The sequence below is a fragment of the Miscanthus floridulus genome, chromosome 6, assembly GCF_019320115.1.
Source record: "Miscanthus floridulus cultivar M001 chromosome 6, ASM1932011v1, whole genome shotgun sequence".
Lineage (NCBI taxonomy): Eukaryota > Viridiplantae > Streptophyta > Magnoliopsida > Poales > Poaceae > Miscanthus > Miscanthus floridulus.
Window position 1 is genome coordinate 29908546 of NC_089585.1, and position 18669 is coordinate 29927214.

Genomic DNA, 18669 nt, shown 5'->3' on the forward strand with positions numbered 1-18669 from the left:
GAGCAGAGTTTCACAACAGGCAGAGTTATCCTTGCCGAGGAGGATAGATGCCTTCGTGTCTCAGATATTCACCTACTAAAGCAGGACAGGTATGTGACCCAGCTGGAGCAGAGGAGACGTTAGGACCAGGCCCTTCAGTGGGAGTACCAGGAGTGAGACTCACAGGGAGCACAGGAGCGAGCTAGTCTACTAGAGACAGTTGCCAAGCTATAGGATGAGCTCAACCATCGTGAAGAAGCCCACAGAGCCAAGGTCGCTGACTTATAGGACAAAGCAGCCGACCTAGGCAATAGGAACTGCTACCTCGACAGCAAGGTCTTGGAGTTGCAGAGAGAGTTGGAAGACAAGAAGGCCGAGTTCCACCGCAGAGGAGATAGAGAGAGATCCAAGGGGATTGATATGCTGAAGATTCAATCTCGAAACAAGACCCTGACTCAGGAGCTAGAGGAGTTCAGGAAGAAGGCCATTCGCAACTAGGGTCACCTGATCAAGGCACTTAGGCAGACCGAGTACCTATAGGACAAGTGTGAAAGGACATGGCAGGCTTGGTAGAAGTCTAATAGGAAGCGCCTCAGGGAGATGAAGGGTATGTGGGATCAGCTACCCAAGGAGATTCACAGCAAGATGAAGCCTAGGATAGAGGAGTTTGAGTGAGCCCCGACTTGCCTCAACCTAGACGCCTGCCCTACCTTACCTAGAGCCAAGCCTACTGAGGAGCTCGCTGAGGCCTCGAAGTATGTGTCCCGACTTCACAAGTCTGACGAGGAGATCGAGATTGAGAACAGTCGTATCCCAGCTGCGGTGTACGAGTTAGAGTGGATTGACCCTGCATGGTCATGAGTCATGTCAGTAGCTTCTGTAAGCTGTACCCCATGATGTACCCCTTATGAGATGTATGGTGAGACATTATGCGTAGTATGATTCTCGCACGCCTTCAAGTGTAGCTACTGGAGATGATGCTATGTAATAAAACCCGTGTAATGAATGTTTTGGATCTTATTGCATCTTATGGATCTTATTGCTTCTTTGTAATGAGTGTTGGATAGTATAAATGTTTTTCTTTAAATCATCAAAATTATGTAATCATACGGAATTATAAGCACTTATGGCACAAGCACTAAATTCTCTATGATCCGTGTTGCAGATGCCGAACCGCCGATCTAATCGCCTAATGAATCGAGGATGTGTGCCCACCCCTGAACCAGTTGAACCAAATGGGAGACATGGTGGCAACAACCATGGCCACGGCCGTGGCCGTGGACATGGAGGGATACCCTTCCACCTGGAGAATACTCTGCCACCTGAGGAGAACATTCCACCACCACCACCACCGAACCTGGCGGAAGTGATGGCACAACAGACCTAGCTTCTTGCAGCTCTTGTTGAAGGAGCAAACCATCGACTAGGGAGGTCAGTAGAATGACTTCCAAAGGAAGCTAGAGGGGTTCCTGAAGCTAAGACCACCTACCTATGATGGCACCGACCCTGACCCACTTGTAGCCGATGACTGGCTCAAGGAGATGGAGAAGAAGCTTGACCTCACTACTTTCACCTGACTGATGAGTGTGTTGGAGCAGCCGCACACCTAGCTCACAGGGTGCAGCACGCGTCCTGGTGGGACAGTTTCAGTGATTCCCATGAGGACCCTGCCAACATCTCATGGGATGAGTTTGCCGAAGCATTCACTGAGTATCACATTCCCAAGGGTATCATGGAGGCCAAAGCCGAGGAGTTCCAAAACATCAAGATGGGGAAAGACAGGGTGACTGAGTACACTACTCATTTCACCAACCTTCTGCACTATGCCCCTTCCTATGTTGTGAACTCTAAGAAGGAAAAGTTGTACTACTACCGCAAGGGACTTAACCCGCACATCAAGCTGAAGTTTGGCGGTATTGAGAGTAACACGTTGCATGCTCTGGTGGATCGCTATATCCAGATTGAGAAGGACCATGCTGAAGCTGGAGAAGAGTATAGGAAGAGGAAGTATAAACCTAAGGAGTCTCTCTGTGGTCGTGATCGCAAGAGGTTCCACAGAGATGCACCATCTAGGGAACGCTCTCGCCACAACAGGGATGACAACCCTAGATCGAGTAGGGGTAGTGGAGGCTACACCGCCAAATACTCCTACCCTGCTCAGGATCGTTACACCCGAGACCGCTATGCTCAGGACCACAACACTCAGGACCGTTTCAACCGTCCCCGCTCAGCGAATGAACGCCCAACACAGAACTACTCCACACCAAGCACTAGAAACTAGAAGGCACCTGTGCCAACCCCTACAGACGGTACGCCTTTCACCTGCTTTTCTTGTGGCCAACTAGGTCACAAAGCCGCTAAATGCCCTTAGAACTCAGCTGCTCAGAAGTCTTAGTTCAAGGGATCTGCTACTACATGGACGTCTCAACCATCTAGACGCCGAGGAAGCACAGGCTAGCCCTACTGTTGTGTACGGTATGTTTTTAGTTAATGGCAATACTGCATCAGTTCTATTTGACTCTGGAGCAACTTGTTCTTATATATCATCCAAGTTTGCATGAGAGCATGACCTTCCTGCAACCCCATGTGAAAAGCCTATCATTACCAGTTCACCTTTAGGAGACCTAAAATGCACCCACATCTGTAAGGGAGTGAGTCTTACCATTGAGGGTCTTATCTTTAAAACTGACCTAACCCTATTACCTTCTACTAACCTAGATGTCAGCTTAGGCATGGATTGGTTAACCATTCACCGAGGTATCATATCATGTTTACCTAGATATGTCCAAGTGACCCACCCATCAGGCCAAGTCATTAGATGTGAACCCCAGTTCGGAAAGTCCACCTCTATCCTATCTGCCCTTAAAGCAAGTTCAGAATCACAAAGAGAGGAGAAGACAGTTCATGATGTGCCTGTGGTCAGAGACTATCTCAATGTATTCCCTAAAAAATTACCAGGTATGCCACCAGACTGTGATGTAGAGTTCATCATTGATCTTTTCCTGGGAATGGGACCCATTGCCAAGAGACCCTATCGCATGTCAGTTGACGAACTGGCCGAGCTCAAGAAACAGCTTGATGAACTCATCTCGAAGGGATATATCAGACCTAGTGCTTCACCCTGGGGATCCCCTGTTCTGTTTATCAAGAAGAAGGATGGCTCAATGAGAATGTGCATTGATTACTAGAACTTGAACGCAGTCACCATCAAGAACAAGTACCCTCTGCCAAGAATCGATGATCTGCTTGATCAGCTTTGAGGTGCTAAGTATTTCTCCAAGATTGATCTTAGATCCGGCTATCATTAGATGAAGATTCGGGAGAGTGACATCCTGAAGACAGCTTTTGTGACTAGGTATGGGCAGTTTGAGTTCACCGTGGTGTCCTTTGGACTCACGAATGCTCCCGCATACTTGATGAACATGATGAATAAGGTTTTCATGGATGAACTGGATAAGTTCGTGGTGGTATTCATTGATGACATCCTTGTCTATTCAGTCCACCGCTGAAGAACATGAACATCATCTGAGAACGGTGCTTGAGAAACTAGCCCAACATCAGCTCTACGCAAAGTTCAGCAAATGTGAATTTTGGCTATAGGAAGTTGCCTTCTTAGGCCATGTACTATCAGCTGAAGGTGTCAGTAGTTGACCCAGCCAAAATCGAAGCTGTGAAAGAATGGGATCAACCCCGTAATGTGACAGAAATCCGAAGTTTCTTAGGATTGGCTGGATATTATCGCCGATTCATAAGAGAACTTCTCCAAGATAGCCATCTAATGACCAACCTTCTGAAGAAGACTAAGGAGTTTAATGGATGCCCGCGTGCTGAGCAAAGCTTCTAGGAACTGAAACTGAAGCTTACCACAACTCCTGTGCTAGCATTGCCTGATATTAGCAAAGATTTCATGGTCTATTGTGATGCATCCCATCAAGGACTTGGTTGTGTACTGATGCAAGATGGGAGAGTGATAGCTTATGTGTCTCGACAGTTGAAAGAACACGAGAACCGTTACCCTACTCATGATCTTGAGTTAGCAGCAGTTGTGCAGGCCTTAAAGATCTAGGAGGCACTACTTGATAGGCAACAAGTGTGATATCTATACGGATCACAAGAGCTTGAAGTACTTTTTCAGTCAGGAAGATCTAAATATGAGGCAACTGCCGATGGCTAGAGTTGATCAAGGATTATGACCTGGAAATTCACTATCATCCAGGAAAAGCTAATGTAGTCATAGATGCTCTCAGTCGCAAGAGTTACTGTCACACCTTGATCGCTGAATCCGTACCACCTGAACTCAAGGAAGAGATTGATGACTTCCAACTAGAGATACTACCTGCATGGCTTGTTGAATGAGCTCCACATACAGTATGATCTCACGGATCAGCATCCGTCAAGCTCAGAAAAGTTGCGAAGAGATCGAATATCTCGGTGGTCTAATGAAACTAGGCTACAAGACCAACCACCAAGAAGATGAATAAGGAACCATCTGGTTCAAGAACAGAATCTGTATTCCATCTGACCTGGTACTACTGAGAGGAAATTCTATCAGAAGCTCACGACTCCAAGTACTGTATTCACCCTGGAGGTTCAAAGATGTATGAAGACTTGAAGAAACACTTCTAGTGGAAAGGCATGAAGACAGACATTGCAGGACAGGTGGCACGATGTGACACCTACAATAGAGTCAAGGCTGAGCATCAAAGGCCTGCAGGATTGCTAAAGCCTCTGGATGTTCCTAAGTGGAAATGGGAGAGCATATCCATGAACTTCATAGTTGGATTGTCCCTGTTCACAGAAAGGCAATGATTTCATCTAGGGTGATTGTTGATCGTTTGACCAAGATTGCTCACTTTATACCAGTTAAGACCAAGACCAATGCCAAAAAATTAGCAGATTTATATGTTGAGCATATTCTCAGACTGCATAGGAGCTCCTTCTAGTATTGTATCTGATCGTGGTCCTCATTTTGTATCCCTGATTCTAGGAAGCTCTGCACAAGTCCATTGGAACCAGACTTGATTTTAGTACCGCTTATCACCCACAGACAGATGGACAGACTAGAACGAGTAAATCAGATCTTAGAAGACATGCTTCTCACTAGTGTACTGAATTATGGCTCTGATTGGGAGAAATGCCTACCCTATGTAGAGTTCTCTTACAACAACAGCTACCAAGCCAGTATCAAGATGTCGCCATTTGAAGCTCTATATGGCAGACCTTGTAAGACACCTCTGATGTGGTCCCAACCAGAGAGAAAGATCATTCTTTGACTCCGCTAAGATTCAAGATGCAGAAGAAGGAGTTGCGCAAGTGAAGGAGAATTTGAGAATTGCTCAAAGTTGATACAAGAGCTATGCTGACAAAAGGAGAAGAGAACTTGAGTTCAATGTGGGAGACTTCGTCTATCTCAAGGTATCCCCGCTATGTGGGACTATAAGATTCCATGTGAAAGGAAAGCTTGCCCCTAGATTTGTTGGCCCATACAAGATTTGTAAGAGGATTGGGAAGCTCGCCTACGAACTTGAGCTACCTGAGGAATTGGCGGGTGTACATCCCGTATTCCATGTCTCACAACTATGCAAGTGCTTGAGAGTGCCCAATGAAGTAGTTCCAACTGATACACTTGACATTCAAGATACACTCGAGTATAAAGAACATCCTATCAAAATTCTAGGCAGAGATACCAAAGAGACCCGAAGCAAGACTATACCTATGTGCAAGATCCAATGGAGCAATCACACAGAGAGAGAAGCAACATGGGAGAAAGAGTCCGACCTTCGGCTATGATATCCTTACCTCTTCGAAGAGTACGTTACGCTTTAATCTCGGGGACGAGATTCTGTTTAGGGGGTAGGACTGTAACAACCCAAAAATCCACACACTAAAAATACCAACTACAAAATTTTTCTTAAAACTCCCATGTGATGATGAGTGTCATGAATAGGAACCCAACCTAAGAGATGCATTAGGTCTAACCCTAACCTAAGTCATCACACAAGCATGGCATGCCATTGTTAATCATGTTTATTTAAATACTAACAAATGAAACATAGCCTATATTGTTAACTCACATGGTGATTTGGATTTTCATTTGCTTTATGTAATGCCTAAAACTCCTTTAAAGAAACACACCATAAAGTAATTACTATTCAAAAACAAAGGATAATTGTGTAAAAAGAGAAAACTAATCCTATTTTTATATATATCAAACGACACCTATGATTGATATACAAACTAGCTAAATAAATTCCTAATATATAAAAATATATAAAAGAATGTGGTGGGCCTCATATCTAAACTTCAAAGAACAAGGTACATTAATTTTGAATTCAAATTCCAAATCAATTTGAATTTAAACAATAGAGTAGAAAGAAAAACAAAAAAGAAAAAGGAAATGAGGAGAAGGCCTCGTGGCCCAGGCCTACTCATCTTCGTAGCCCAACCGGCCTAGGCCACCGACCAGCTAGCCCATCACCTCTCTGCCCCTGCTGGCCCACGCACGCGTAGTAGCAGGCTGGCCAACTCACTCGGCCCGCCAGCGTGCAGTAGCCCAGCACACGTCGCCCATCGCCCGCACGCCTCTCCGCTCGCTCGCTGTTGCGGCCACTTGGCCCCGCACGTCAGCCTTTCCCCTATTCATCTTCTCCACGCCACGCCTCGACCGCTCACGTCGATCTCCTTCACCGACCGAGCCCCGACAGCGGTGGCAGGGGTAGGCCAGGGGGTCATGCCCGGGGCATGGCCTTGTCCCCTTGGCGTCGCGCCCACGCAACCATGCACGACCGTTGGATGAGATGCATGCCTCCAATCCTCCTCAATCTCTAGCCATCGAATGCCGGGCTCCATGGCCGAGCTCGGCTATAAGAGCCCCGGTCCCGGTTGCCCTAGCTCGTCTCATCGCCCCGCCGCCACTGTGGTGGCCATCCACTGCGCACCCGAACCAAGAGAGAAGAGGGAGAAGGGGAAGGAAGAAGGGGAGAAAAACGCCGAAGACGCTGCGGGGAAAGAGGTCGTCGGAGTCGAAGATGACACCAACGATGTCGTCATGGACGCGGGTCGGCACTACATGGCTTCTAGAGCTACAAGGCTGCAACTCTTCACTGCACCGCTATCCCCTCTTCCACAACACCCATGGTGAGCCCCTTCCGGTCCCTCTCTGCCTACCACCGCCGAACTTCATCTTGTCGGCCATGGCGCTCCACACCTGGAGCACGTAGGCTAGGGCCATCTCCGGCCGTTGGGAACACACGCACCCATGCACACGCCATGACCACCCCACTGGAGCCCCATGGTTCACCCGCGTGCCTCACCGTCGTCACTACATTGCCGTGGTCGCTGGGACATCCCTACCGGCCACCTGGGAACCGGAAGTCCTGCCTTGAGCTCTAGATGCCCTCGCCACATCCACACGGATCCATAGGAGCCTACACACCCCACTGTGACCCCCCCCCCCCCCCCGAGGCCATGGCCCCCACACCGACGTCACCGACATGATCGGAAGGGCGCCGCCGTGGCCAAAGCCACCGGAGGCCCTAGAGGACCCCTCGACCTGCCCAACATGCCCGCTGGAGCATTATGACACCCACGCACACCACAGAACTGGCCAATGCCGCTGCACCCGCGCCATTCCCGCACGCCGGTGTGCTCGAGCCGCCGTTTGCCGTGACCAGTGACTTAGGAAGCTCTATCCATCGCCCTGACCCCACCGTTGTAGTCGCCATGGCGTGGGGAGGCTTTCCCCCACCTCAATTGGATGCCTGAGCCATTGCGGGAGCACACCGGTGGGCACGTTGCCAGCGGGAGCACGCCATGGAAGAAACAGAGGAGAAGGGGCGAGTTGAGCAGCGTAGCCCTGCACCCGGTGCACATGAGCCGAGCCGAGGGGAAATGACGATGGACTCGGTCCACCATGGACCCTACCTTAGATCCATGGACCGTGAACTTGGGTCCACCAGTGAGCCGCGCTCATGCCCATAGCTAGGAAACGAAGCCCTAGTAAGAGCCCAACTGCTGCCACGTGGCAGCGCCACAGCACGCCATGTGTTCGGGCCAGCCCGGCCCAGACTGGGCCAAATCCAGCCCTGTCCAGGCCCATTTGAGACCCGGCCCATATTAACTGTTGATCGATCAACAGTTGATCATTGACCATGGCCCCACATGTTAGTGGCATAGACACTCTGGACCCACACGTCAGATGCTAACGTCATGATGACAGTCACGCGGGACCCACATGTCAGAAGCCAACGCAGCCTGTGTGACTGTCATGCTGACAGTCACTGGTAACATCAGTTGCTGACATCAGCAGCCCAGGCCCCACATGTTAGTGACCCTGACTGATGACCATTGACCATTGACCATTGACCCGCTGTTGACTGACGTTGACTTTGACCTAGACCCACCTGTCAGTGACCCAATAGCCTCTGGCCCCACCTGTCGGAACTGACAACATTGATGATGTCATGCTGATGTCAGCATGCCACGTGGACCAGTCACAGCGTGACACGTGTCAGCCCAGGATTAATTCAGCCTTTTTCCATTTTCAGAAATGATTTAAACTTTGGAAATTCATAATTAATTCATACAACCTCGAAAAAATACAAAACTAGGACCAAAATTCATCTAAAATCGAGCTCTACACAATGAACCCATGTTTGAGTGCATTTGGCTCTTTTGAATTTCCATTTCTTCTTTGTGCTATTCTATAGACGTCGCTAACGTGACTATAATGCGAACGATGCTGACTCGGAGGAGAACCTGACGGACGAGGACCATGAGTACCGTGAGGAGAACAGAGACGACTACACTGAAGGTGCCACATCCCACCCAAATCTCATAGCACCTATTATGCATCGCTAATGTAGAACTGCTATTGCTTTACTTTATTGTTATAATAATGCTATGATAGGACTTGCATGGTAGTATGCTTGCTTGATGGCCTTTACCTTGACGCAACCTTACCCCTACATACCCTGCTATTAGGCTTGACACACGCTCACTACTATATATATTTCATTACTTATACTTCTACTACGCTTATACTACATGCGTGGTGGAAACCGGTGTTATCTGGACTATGGGGAGAGTGCTGCGTGTGTAACTTGGGTGTGTGGAGGGTGAGGGTTGTGTCAACCAAGTTGGAGTATACGACGAGCCTAGGGTAAGTCATGCCGTGTGGTGCTACCTGGGCACCCCTAGAATGGATACCTGTGGTGGGTAAATGGTATATGAGGTGGTCCTAGGTGTGAACCTGTGATGGGAGGAACTCGGGATGGAGGTGCTGTGGTGGCACGATAAATGGAAACTCTGATGAAGACATTCTGGCTTGGTCACCCCTAAGGACTTACTAGTACTCAGATTCACCGGGAAGCCTTACGTACCACTCGCCCTATATGGTGCGGGACGGCCGGACTACTTGGTAGGATATTGCCACTACTGCTAGGTTGATAGCGGATAGTGTAAGGAGGTACGGGGCGTGAAGGATTTCCCCCACACCCTTCTGAGACTTCATGGAGACCTTGTGGACCCAGCTCATGACTCACAGTTTTAGCCACCCTAGACTAGACTTGGGGTGAACCAGGGCTGAATGGTAGAGTGGCATTATCCTACGCTAGCAAGCGGCCGAAATCAGCCCAGTTGACGACGGTCAGCGAGGAAGGTGGATCTTGTGGTTATGTGGAACCTCTATAGAGTGTATGGTTGATCGATCGATACATGTGCCGACTTGTCGGCTATGGACCTTTCCTGGGTTTCGCTTAAACTAGATAGTGAGATGAGTCCCCTCCTCTTTCTTCCCCTGTGAGAAGTGTCGGTCATGCCAAGGGGCTACAAGCCTTGAGACAGTGCTGTTAGGGAGTGGCCTGTCGACTGAGTCGATGGTATGGTTATGGTATGGCAACAGTGTGGAGATGATGGTATATCGATCCCAGGATCGAAACCTGGCTCAAAAAAGGGAATGGGGTGGAATGTGTGTGGGAATAGTGTTAAAACTCGACTAAATATTATTATATACTTGATATGTTACTGCATAGGAAACCCCAACCTTATAGGCTACTTTGGACTATATCCAACTTGCATCCAATTTCCACAAAGCAATGCTCATAGGGTTGGGAGTGGCCAATACAAATCGTACTGATAAATTTTGGCACACAGGTTCTGCTGAGGAGTATAGCTCCGAGGAGTTTGACGGATGAGGGGTTCGTGCCTACGCTCGAGTTTGGCGATCTCATCTTCAAGCTGTTCTGAATGAATGCTACTTTTGATTTCGCTAATGCAGCGATGTAATAAATTATGTAATTCCGCACTATTTGTACTCTGATATTATCGTTGTATGGATGTGATATTCGGCTGGAATTTGGGTAATATGATCTACAATGGTCTTATTACACTTCAACGCTGTGGATTTTCCTTCGTGGAATTCTGGGTCATTTCAATCCCTGTCACGTTGGATCGCGCCGCAAATAACTACAACCGGTGGCGCAACCGCTTCCTCGTCATCCTTGGCAGGTACGCCCTCATGGATCATGTCCTCTCTGATGTGGCCTACCCTTGATTTCTCGGCATGGGTGCAGATGGACTGCACCAGTCCTCACCTAGATCTACGGCACCATCACCCCCGATCTTTCAGCAGCAGGTCATGCTTCACGAACCTAATGCCTGCGTCGCCTGGTCAGTGCTCGACAACGAGTTCCTCGGCCAAGCGGTAATCGCGTGCCCTCCTCCTCTCCACTGAGTTCCTCATGTTCAAGCATGGGTCCCTATCCATCACTAATTTCTGCCGCTGCCTGGAGATGATGGCGAGCGCCCTCGCCGAGTTTGGCGATCCCTATCGGCGATCGGACCATTATGCCGACGCTGCTCCACGGGCTGAACGAGAAGTTTTGTCACATGGTCTCTAACTTGAAAATGTAGCATCCCTTCTCGACGTTCGATCAGGCTCGCACCCTGCTCCTCCTCATAGAGATCGACATCAACGACGTCACCGCGGATGACCCTCCACCCACCCTCATCGCCGTACTGCCTCCTGCTCCCCAGTGTCCACCAGACGGGCATGCTGGGGGCGGCTCTGGCGCTGCCCCTGGTGGCACACCTGGTGGCAGCCCACTGCTCCAACAACCGTCGCCATTGGCGCGGCAGCAAAACCACCAGCTACCGGCGGCCCTCATCCTAGTCCCACTCGTCTGCTTGCCCCGATCCCCAACCCGTGGGCGAGCACTCTACAGCTGTGGCCACATCCTTACGGCCTTGGCACTCCATCCGAATCAGCCCTAGCGATGCGCGCTCCGCAGTTCTCGCCATTCGAGCCGACTGCGGCACTCACCGCACTGCCCTAGCCCTACTACCCGCCACAGCAGGGGCAACAGGGGCACTATGGCACTCCCCCGGGTTTCATCTATGGGGGAGTGCCCTCACCGGCGCCTGCCTATGCTGCTGCACCGTCCCAGTAGTAGTTCCAACCCTCATGGACATCGATGGTGGGTGGCTCCTTGGAACAGAGGCCCTTGATCAACAACTTCAGCACCATGTCCTTGACGCCGCCACCATCTTCTGCCGAGTGGTACACCAACTCGGGGATGGTTCACATATGGCCAACAGTGCTGGTATACTCACTTCATCCCATCCACCTCCTTCCTTTGGTCCTTCATCTATCATTGTCGGTAACAGGGCCATACTTCCCGTTATTTCCGTTGGGTCTTCCTCCTTTTTCACGCCACGTCGGTCACTTGTTCTTTATAATGTTCTAGTCGCTCCTAGCATTATTAAGAATTTGATTTCCGTTCATCACTTTACCACTGATAACAATTGTTCTATCGAGTTTGACCCATTCTGCCTTTCTGTGAAGGATCTTCAAAATCAAAGCGTGATCGCTAGGTGCAATAGTACAGGCGACCTCTACCCGTTCTTTCCACCTGCAGCCAGCACTACCAGCCCTCACCGCCACCGCGTCCTCCATCACTCTTTGGCACCGCCGTCTTGGTCATCTCTGTCATGAGGCCCTGTCCAAGCTAGTCAGCTCCAAAGCTATTACTTGTAATAAATGCACCGCAGATCATATCTAGTCATGCTTGTCAGTTAGGTCATCATATATGCCTTCCTTTTAGCATGTCCAACAGTCATGTGTCAAAACCTTTTGATTTAATATCAATGTTTTCCTAAACGGTAAACGGTCTTTACACGGTCGCCCTTCAGTTTAGCGTTTAGGTTGTTTACACGGTATTTAAATGAAATTAAACGGTCTAAACAGTTTTGTACTTTAAAAAAATACATATAATTATATATGTGCATGTAAAAAATCAAGTATTCTAGCATTTATACATATTTATCCGAGTAAAAATAAATTATTTTGGTATGTATATATATTTATGCATGTGAAAAGAACCAAATATAGATATTTATGCATGTAACATATCAAGTGTACATATTTATAAATATAATAAACTTAAGTATACAAATTTATCCATACAAAACTAAACTAGATTTACCTCGTGTTCGCCTAAACGGCCGTTTAAACAGCTGTTTAGCCCGTTTAATGTTGTTTATCTCCGTTCCGTTTAGGCCGTTTTCCTGTTTTTTTACCATTTAAACGGTCAACCGTTTAATTTCCGTTTACCCCATAAAAGAAACAGTTTACCACCGTTTACCGTTTACTAGCCGTTCAAACTGACCGTTTAATCCATTTAGGTGAACACTTGTTTAATATATTATGATCTTTGGACTTCCACTGTTGTTAGTGCATCAGGTTACAAATGCTATCTTGTTATTCTTGATGACCTGCACCCATTACAATTGGACCTTTCCTCTTCGCCTCAAATCTGAGACATTCGATATTCTACCCAATTTTTTCACCTATGCGCACACGCAGTTTGGCGCCTCCATCAAGGCCATCCAGTGCGACAATGACCACGAGTTTGATCACTCCTCGGCCCACACGTTCCTCCTCACTCATGGCGCCATCCTCCGCATGTCGTGCCCATACACCTCCCAACAAAATGGCTGCGCTGAGCGCATCCTCCACACCATTAATAATATCATGTGCTCCCTCCTTTTTCAAGCTAGACTACCTCCCGCCTACTGGGCTGACACCTTACACACTGCCACATATCTCCTTAATCATCATCCCATTAAGACGTTGGATAGCCGCACTCCTTTCTTCGCTCTCTATGGCACACACCCATCCTACGCTCACCTTCATGTGTTTGGTTGTGCCTGCTATCCCAACTTGTCATCCACAACTCCACATAAACTTTCTCCTCGCTCATCCTTGTGCATATTCCTTGGATATTCCATGGATCACAAAGGGTATCAGTGTCTTGATCTTCACTCCAATAGGATCACCGTCTCTCGGCACATTGTGTTTGATGAGTCATCTTTTCGTTCACCAACATATATACTACTCCCTTGGATCCCACCACCTTGGATTTTTTTGAGCGATGATGACTATTCCACTTTGCCCATTGGGCCTAGTGCTGTGCATGCAGGTACTCCCCCTCCCGATGCCATGGCTCCACTGCCTGAAGCCCCGGTGATGCTGCCCCCTGCTGGTGGGGTGTCCCCATCGCCCCCTGCTGGTGGGACATCCCCGCCTCTCCTCTCTGGTGGGTCGGCTGCTGCTGCCCCTAGGGACATCTCATCCTAGGTTGCTTGCCAGCAGCACCCCTAGCCCCTCCACTGGTTCGTCACGCACCGCTGCCCCTACCTCACCGGTTGCTGCTAGCAGTGCCCGGTGCACCACCTCCACCACTCCACAAGCCATCGCGCCAATCAGCAACGTGCATGGCATGTGCACCCATGGAAAATCTGGCTTCATTCAGCCAATGGATTGCCTCAACCTCAGTGCGGCGGTCCTCTCTCTGCTCCCAGCATCATTCTGGTCGGCTCTAGCTGACCCGAACTAGCGTCCCACCTTGCAGTCTGAGTTTGATGCTCTTCAGGCCAATAATACCTGGACCCTGGTCCCTCGGCCTCCTAGAGTTAATGTTGTCATAGGAAAATGGGTTTATCGTCACAAGTTCCTATCAGATGGCACTCTTGACCGCTACAAAGCTCGTTGGGTGTTGCACGGTTTTACTCAGCGTCCTGGAATTGACTATGATGAGACTTTCAGTCCAGTTGTGAAGCCTGCTACCATCCGTGTGATTCTCAGCTTGGCTCTTTCAAGGTCATGGCCCATCCATCAGCTTGATGTCAAGAATGCTTTCCTTCATGGCACTCTGACAGAGACAGTGTACTGTGCTCAGTCGTCTGGTTTTGTTGACACTTCAAGGCCTGAATTATGTCTGTCGCCTGAACCGCTCGCTCTATGGATTGAAGCAGGCTCCTCGCGCTTGGCACAGTCGCTTTGCCTCTCACATTACTTCTCTTGGATTTGTTGAGGCCAAGTCTGACACTGTCCTTGTTCATTTACTACCGCGGCACTGAGAAGGCCTTCTTACTCCTCTACATTGATGACATTGTGCTCATGGTTTCGTCACAGAGTTTCCTTCAGCAGATTATTTCAGCTCTTCGCCAGGAATTCTCTATGACAGACATGGGTCCCCTTCACCATGTTTTGGGTATTACCGTTGAGCGTCGTGATGATGGCTTGTTTCTTTCCCAGCGATAGTATCTGTTGGTTATCCTGGACCGCGCTGGCATGCGCAATTGCAAGCCCTGCAGCACTCCCATGGACACTCACTCCAAGTTGTCTGCTGCTGATGGTACGTAGGTGTCTGATCCTACTCACTACCGCTCACTCCAAGTTGTCTGTTGCTGATGGTACGTCGGTGTCTGATCCTACTCACTACCGCAGCATCGCTGGTGCCTTGCAGTATCTTACTTTCACTCGTCCGGATATCGCCTATGTTGTTCAACAAGTATGCTTGCATATGCACGACCCCAGAGACCCTCATCTTGCTGCTATGAAGCGGATTCTGCGGTACTTCCAGGGCAGGATCTCGGCCTTCACCTCTGTAGGACTAGGCCGATTGATCTTACAGTTTACTCCGATGCGTATTGGGTCGGATGCCCCGATACTCGCAAGTCTACCTCCGGTTATGTTGTTTTCCTTGGGGACAATCTCATCTCCTGGTCTTTCAAGCGCCAGCCGACAGTGTCCCGTTTGAGTGCTGAGGCCGAGTATCGTGCCGTGGCCAGTGGCGTCACTGAAGCTTGTTGGCTACGCCAGCTTCTAGGTGAACTCCGCTGTCCTCTTCACCGTGCCACCATTGTTTATTGTGACAACATCGGTGCAGTCTACCTCTCCACCAACCTCGTTCAGCACCAACGCACTAAGCATGTGGAGATTGACCTACACTTCGTTTGTGAACGCGTTGCCCTTGGTGAAGTTCGTGTCTTGCATGTTCCTACATCGTTCCAGTATGCCAACATCTTCACCAAAGGGCTGCCGACGTCTGTTTTTACAGAGTTTAGGTCTAGTCTTAATGTTCGTTGTGCTTCTAGTTCCGACTGCAGGGGCGTGTTAGAGTGTAAGTCCATGGGCCTTGGGCCTGCCGATCTCGGCTCCCCATCGTGCCTATATGTACTCAATGGTTGTCACTAATCAATGTTAATCAAGCATTATCCTAACCCTAATACTCTCTCAATATCATGTACTAGAGAAACTAACAAACAACGAAAGAATTCTCTCAGAGCTAGGCTGGATATGATGGATTCGAAAAATGACTTGGTCGTTTACCAATTCTACTGTCGATGTGCATCTCATGCAAACATGCCTACTTGCTCAACTGGTAGCCAATCCTAGCTTAGCAAACTACAACTAGCAACGACAAGACAGTATGTACGGCCACGTCGTTTTGAACCATTCCTCATTCTAGCACTACTGAAAAGAAGTTAAGAATTGATAGTACAATAATCATATCATTATGTCGTACGCACGGATTATTGTTAATGACGATGTGACCATTAATCCTTACTACTAATATTGACAGTTGCCCTCTTGGTTCTTCCCTAGCGCTATCTGTGTATAATAAAACGGCCCAGAATTGAACAAGCATTTTTCAGAGTTTTCAACATACAGTCTCTTTCGTCTCCTGTCACCCAGAATTCTAAGACTTGCTCGATACCAAGGGCGACGAGTATGTCTAAGGTTAGGCATGTTATTTTGCTCGATTATTTACCAGTTATGAAGTACCTGATCCTTCTTGTATTATTTTGTATGTAATCGGCGTACATCTGCAGAAGACAATGGTCAGAGCTGATCTCATCGGCAGCAAATGCAAGACGGCCATATTGTCGGCCGTCGCCACGCTAGAAGGTACTCTGAAATCGCTATGAACTGTATCAACTGTAAAAGGCCCCCACCTGTCAGTCATAATTATGTGTGCGTGCATGCCATCCTCTTGTATTGTCGTCCTTGCTTCAGGGATCAAGTCCATGGACATTAACGATGAGAACTGCACACTGACGGTGGTCGGGACGGTGGACCCAGTGGCCATCGTGCTGGAGCTCAAGAAGGCGTGCCTGGCAGCGGCGATCGTCAGCGTCGAGGACGACAAGCCTAAGGAGCCCGAGCCGCCCAAGGAGGACGAGGACCCCTGCCAGTGCCGAGAGGCATGTGTGCAGGCCTGCGTCGAAGCCTGCGAGAAGGAGTGCGGGCCTGGATGCTACTGCTCACCATGCGTGCTGCCGAACTGCTGCTACTACACAGCACTCAGGCCTGCGCCGTATGGCTATGGCTGGTACTACTGGTAGCTTTGGTGGGATAAGAGACCGCCAGAGGAGAGTGCAGCATCCAGCAGTAGCCAGTTTTCTGCAGCTGTTCTTGTCTGATCCACCGATCACACTTTACCGTCTGATTGTACGTGTGATTTAGTTGACCGAACATCAGTTCCATTTCTTCTTGTGCCGAGTGATCCGTTGCATCACACCCTCAACGTTTGACTTATGTCCTGTTATTAAACGATGAAAAATGAAAAGCACAGCAAGGGCCTTTTCTGGATGTAGTACTACAGTCAATACAGCCCATCCCGAGGTGTAGCCTGACTGATTGCAGAGGTACGTGCAGTTGGGCCAGCCCACAGGTTCAGTAGCAGGGGGGCCATTTTAACACAGCCCATGAGTTAAATCAAATATTATATTTCTATACTAATACTAGAAAATATACTTGTGCGTTGCTACAAGTAATTGCTAAAGGTATTCTTTTTTATGTGTTTTCATTTTTTTTTACTGTAGCTTGTTGCACTGTGTGCTTTCTGCATTGTATATTTGTATTTAGTTCTTGTTATGTTTTCTTTTACGAATCAGAGTACAGAGTACAGAAGCATATATATATATATATATACATATAGATCTACTACCCTGTAGCTGGCTACAAAATAGCTTATTCTGTAGCCACTTTGAGTTACGATAATTACTATGTTAATTTACGAGATTACAGTAACTCCTTACTAAGTGGTTTACTATAACGTTATGGTAAATATCCTCATGTGTTATAGTAACCCAACTATCGTAAATATGTATTGACATTATCGTAGATTAGCCATATCGATGCTCATCAATATCCAATGATTGTTGCATATGTTTTTATACACAAATATGATCGACATTAACTAGAGTCAATATATATGTGCACGGACACATACCTTACCTTTATGAGCACTTCTGAAAGGACGCCGGACACGTCACCTACTAGAAGAATAATACCATTAGGGAACGAGCCGTAGCTCGAGTGGCAACGCTGCCGGTGGTGCAGCAGCCGGTTGTGGGTTCGAGCTCTGCTCGACCCATGATTTTTCCACCGAGGTTTTTCCCCATTTTCAACGGTGCCTCTCTCGCGTGAAACTACAAAGGAATTGTGGCGCGCCCGTCGCCTATGGAGCCTTAGACGGTTTCGATGATCTCCTCAAGGACACGAACTTGGAATATAGGTGTAGTTGTAGGATCTGTTTATGTACGTGTGTGTGAGTGTGTGTGGTGTGGTGTTGGTGTGTGTGTCCGTTCATGAACAGATACTACAGTTGTACCTAGATGAGAGGCGCAAAAAAAAAAGAATAATACCATTAAATCTTAGAATAAATCAAAAAAATACTAACATTAAGTTGAAGACTTGAACTTGAATGGTTATGTTCCACTCTCAGAAACCCAACTACTTGTTCAGTTCAGTATTTTTATTTATTTTGGGCCACGGGTTATGTATCAATGCCATTTTAATTATTTAATGTTTTTTTAAATTAACGTAGACACCCACAACACTCACACACTCATCCTTATATACACATGTACGCAAATCTTACCCCTATGAGTATCTTCGAAGGACTGAGCCGGCAAATCTCGAGATTCACGAAGTGACCACAGGCGCCTCGCTGTCGACGAGACGTCGTCTACCACTGAAAGTATAGCACCGTTAAATTCTAGAATAAATCCAGAAAAATGCGAGCACCTGTGCCAAGTCGAAGACTTGAACCCTGGTGGGTAGATTATCCGAGTATAATTTTATTTTGTCCTTCATTTTTAATCTAAATTTGATTTGTCGTAGATTGACAAGATATTTTTTTTCTTTAATAAGGACAACGCTAAGGCGTGAGGGCTCCCCTTTCTAATTAACTTTCAACCCGACTCCAAAGGAACAAATCCATTTAGCCTATTTGCTGATTTACAGACAACTTACATCCCTAAACGACGTGAACCGTCAGCATATAAAATATTGAAATGTATTGAAAAATGAGGATGAACGCATCACTGCTTTTGACGGTT

The 18669-nt window shown here is 48.0% G+C and overlaps 1 protein-coding gene across 1 annotated transcript; it reads left to right on the forward strand.

Moving 5' to 3' along the window:
- Positions 1–16054: 16054 nt before the first annotated feature.
- Positions 16055–16668, forward strand: LOC136460431 (heavy metal-associated isoprenylated plant protein 2-like). The gene is made up of 3 exons (XM_066460128.1): positions 16055–16063; positions 16156–16231; positions 16340–16668. The coding sequence occupies exons 1-3, from the start codon at positions 16055–16057 to the stop codon at positions 16666–16668; spliced, it is 414 nt and encodes a 137-aa protein (XP_066316225.1).
- The last annotated feature ends 2001 nt before the right edge of the window (positions 16669–18669 follow it).

Coding starts and splice junctions, on each gene's coding strand:
- LOC136460431 (XM_066460128.1), top strand. Junction 16,232..16,339: donor GGCCGTCGCCACGCTAGAAG/GTACTCTGAAAT, acceptor TCCTTGCTTCAG/GGATCAAGTCCATGGACATT.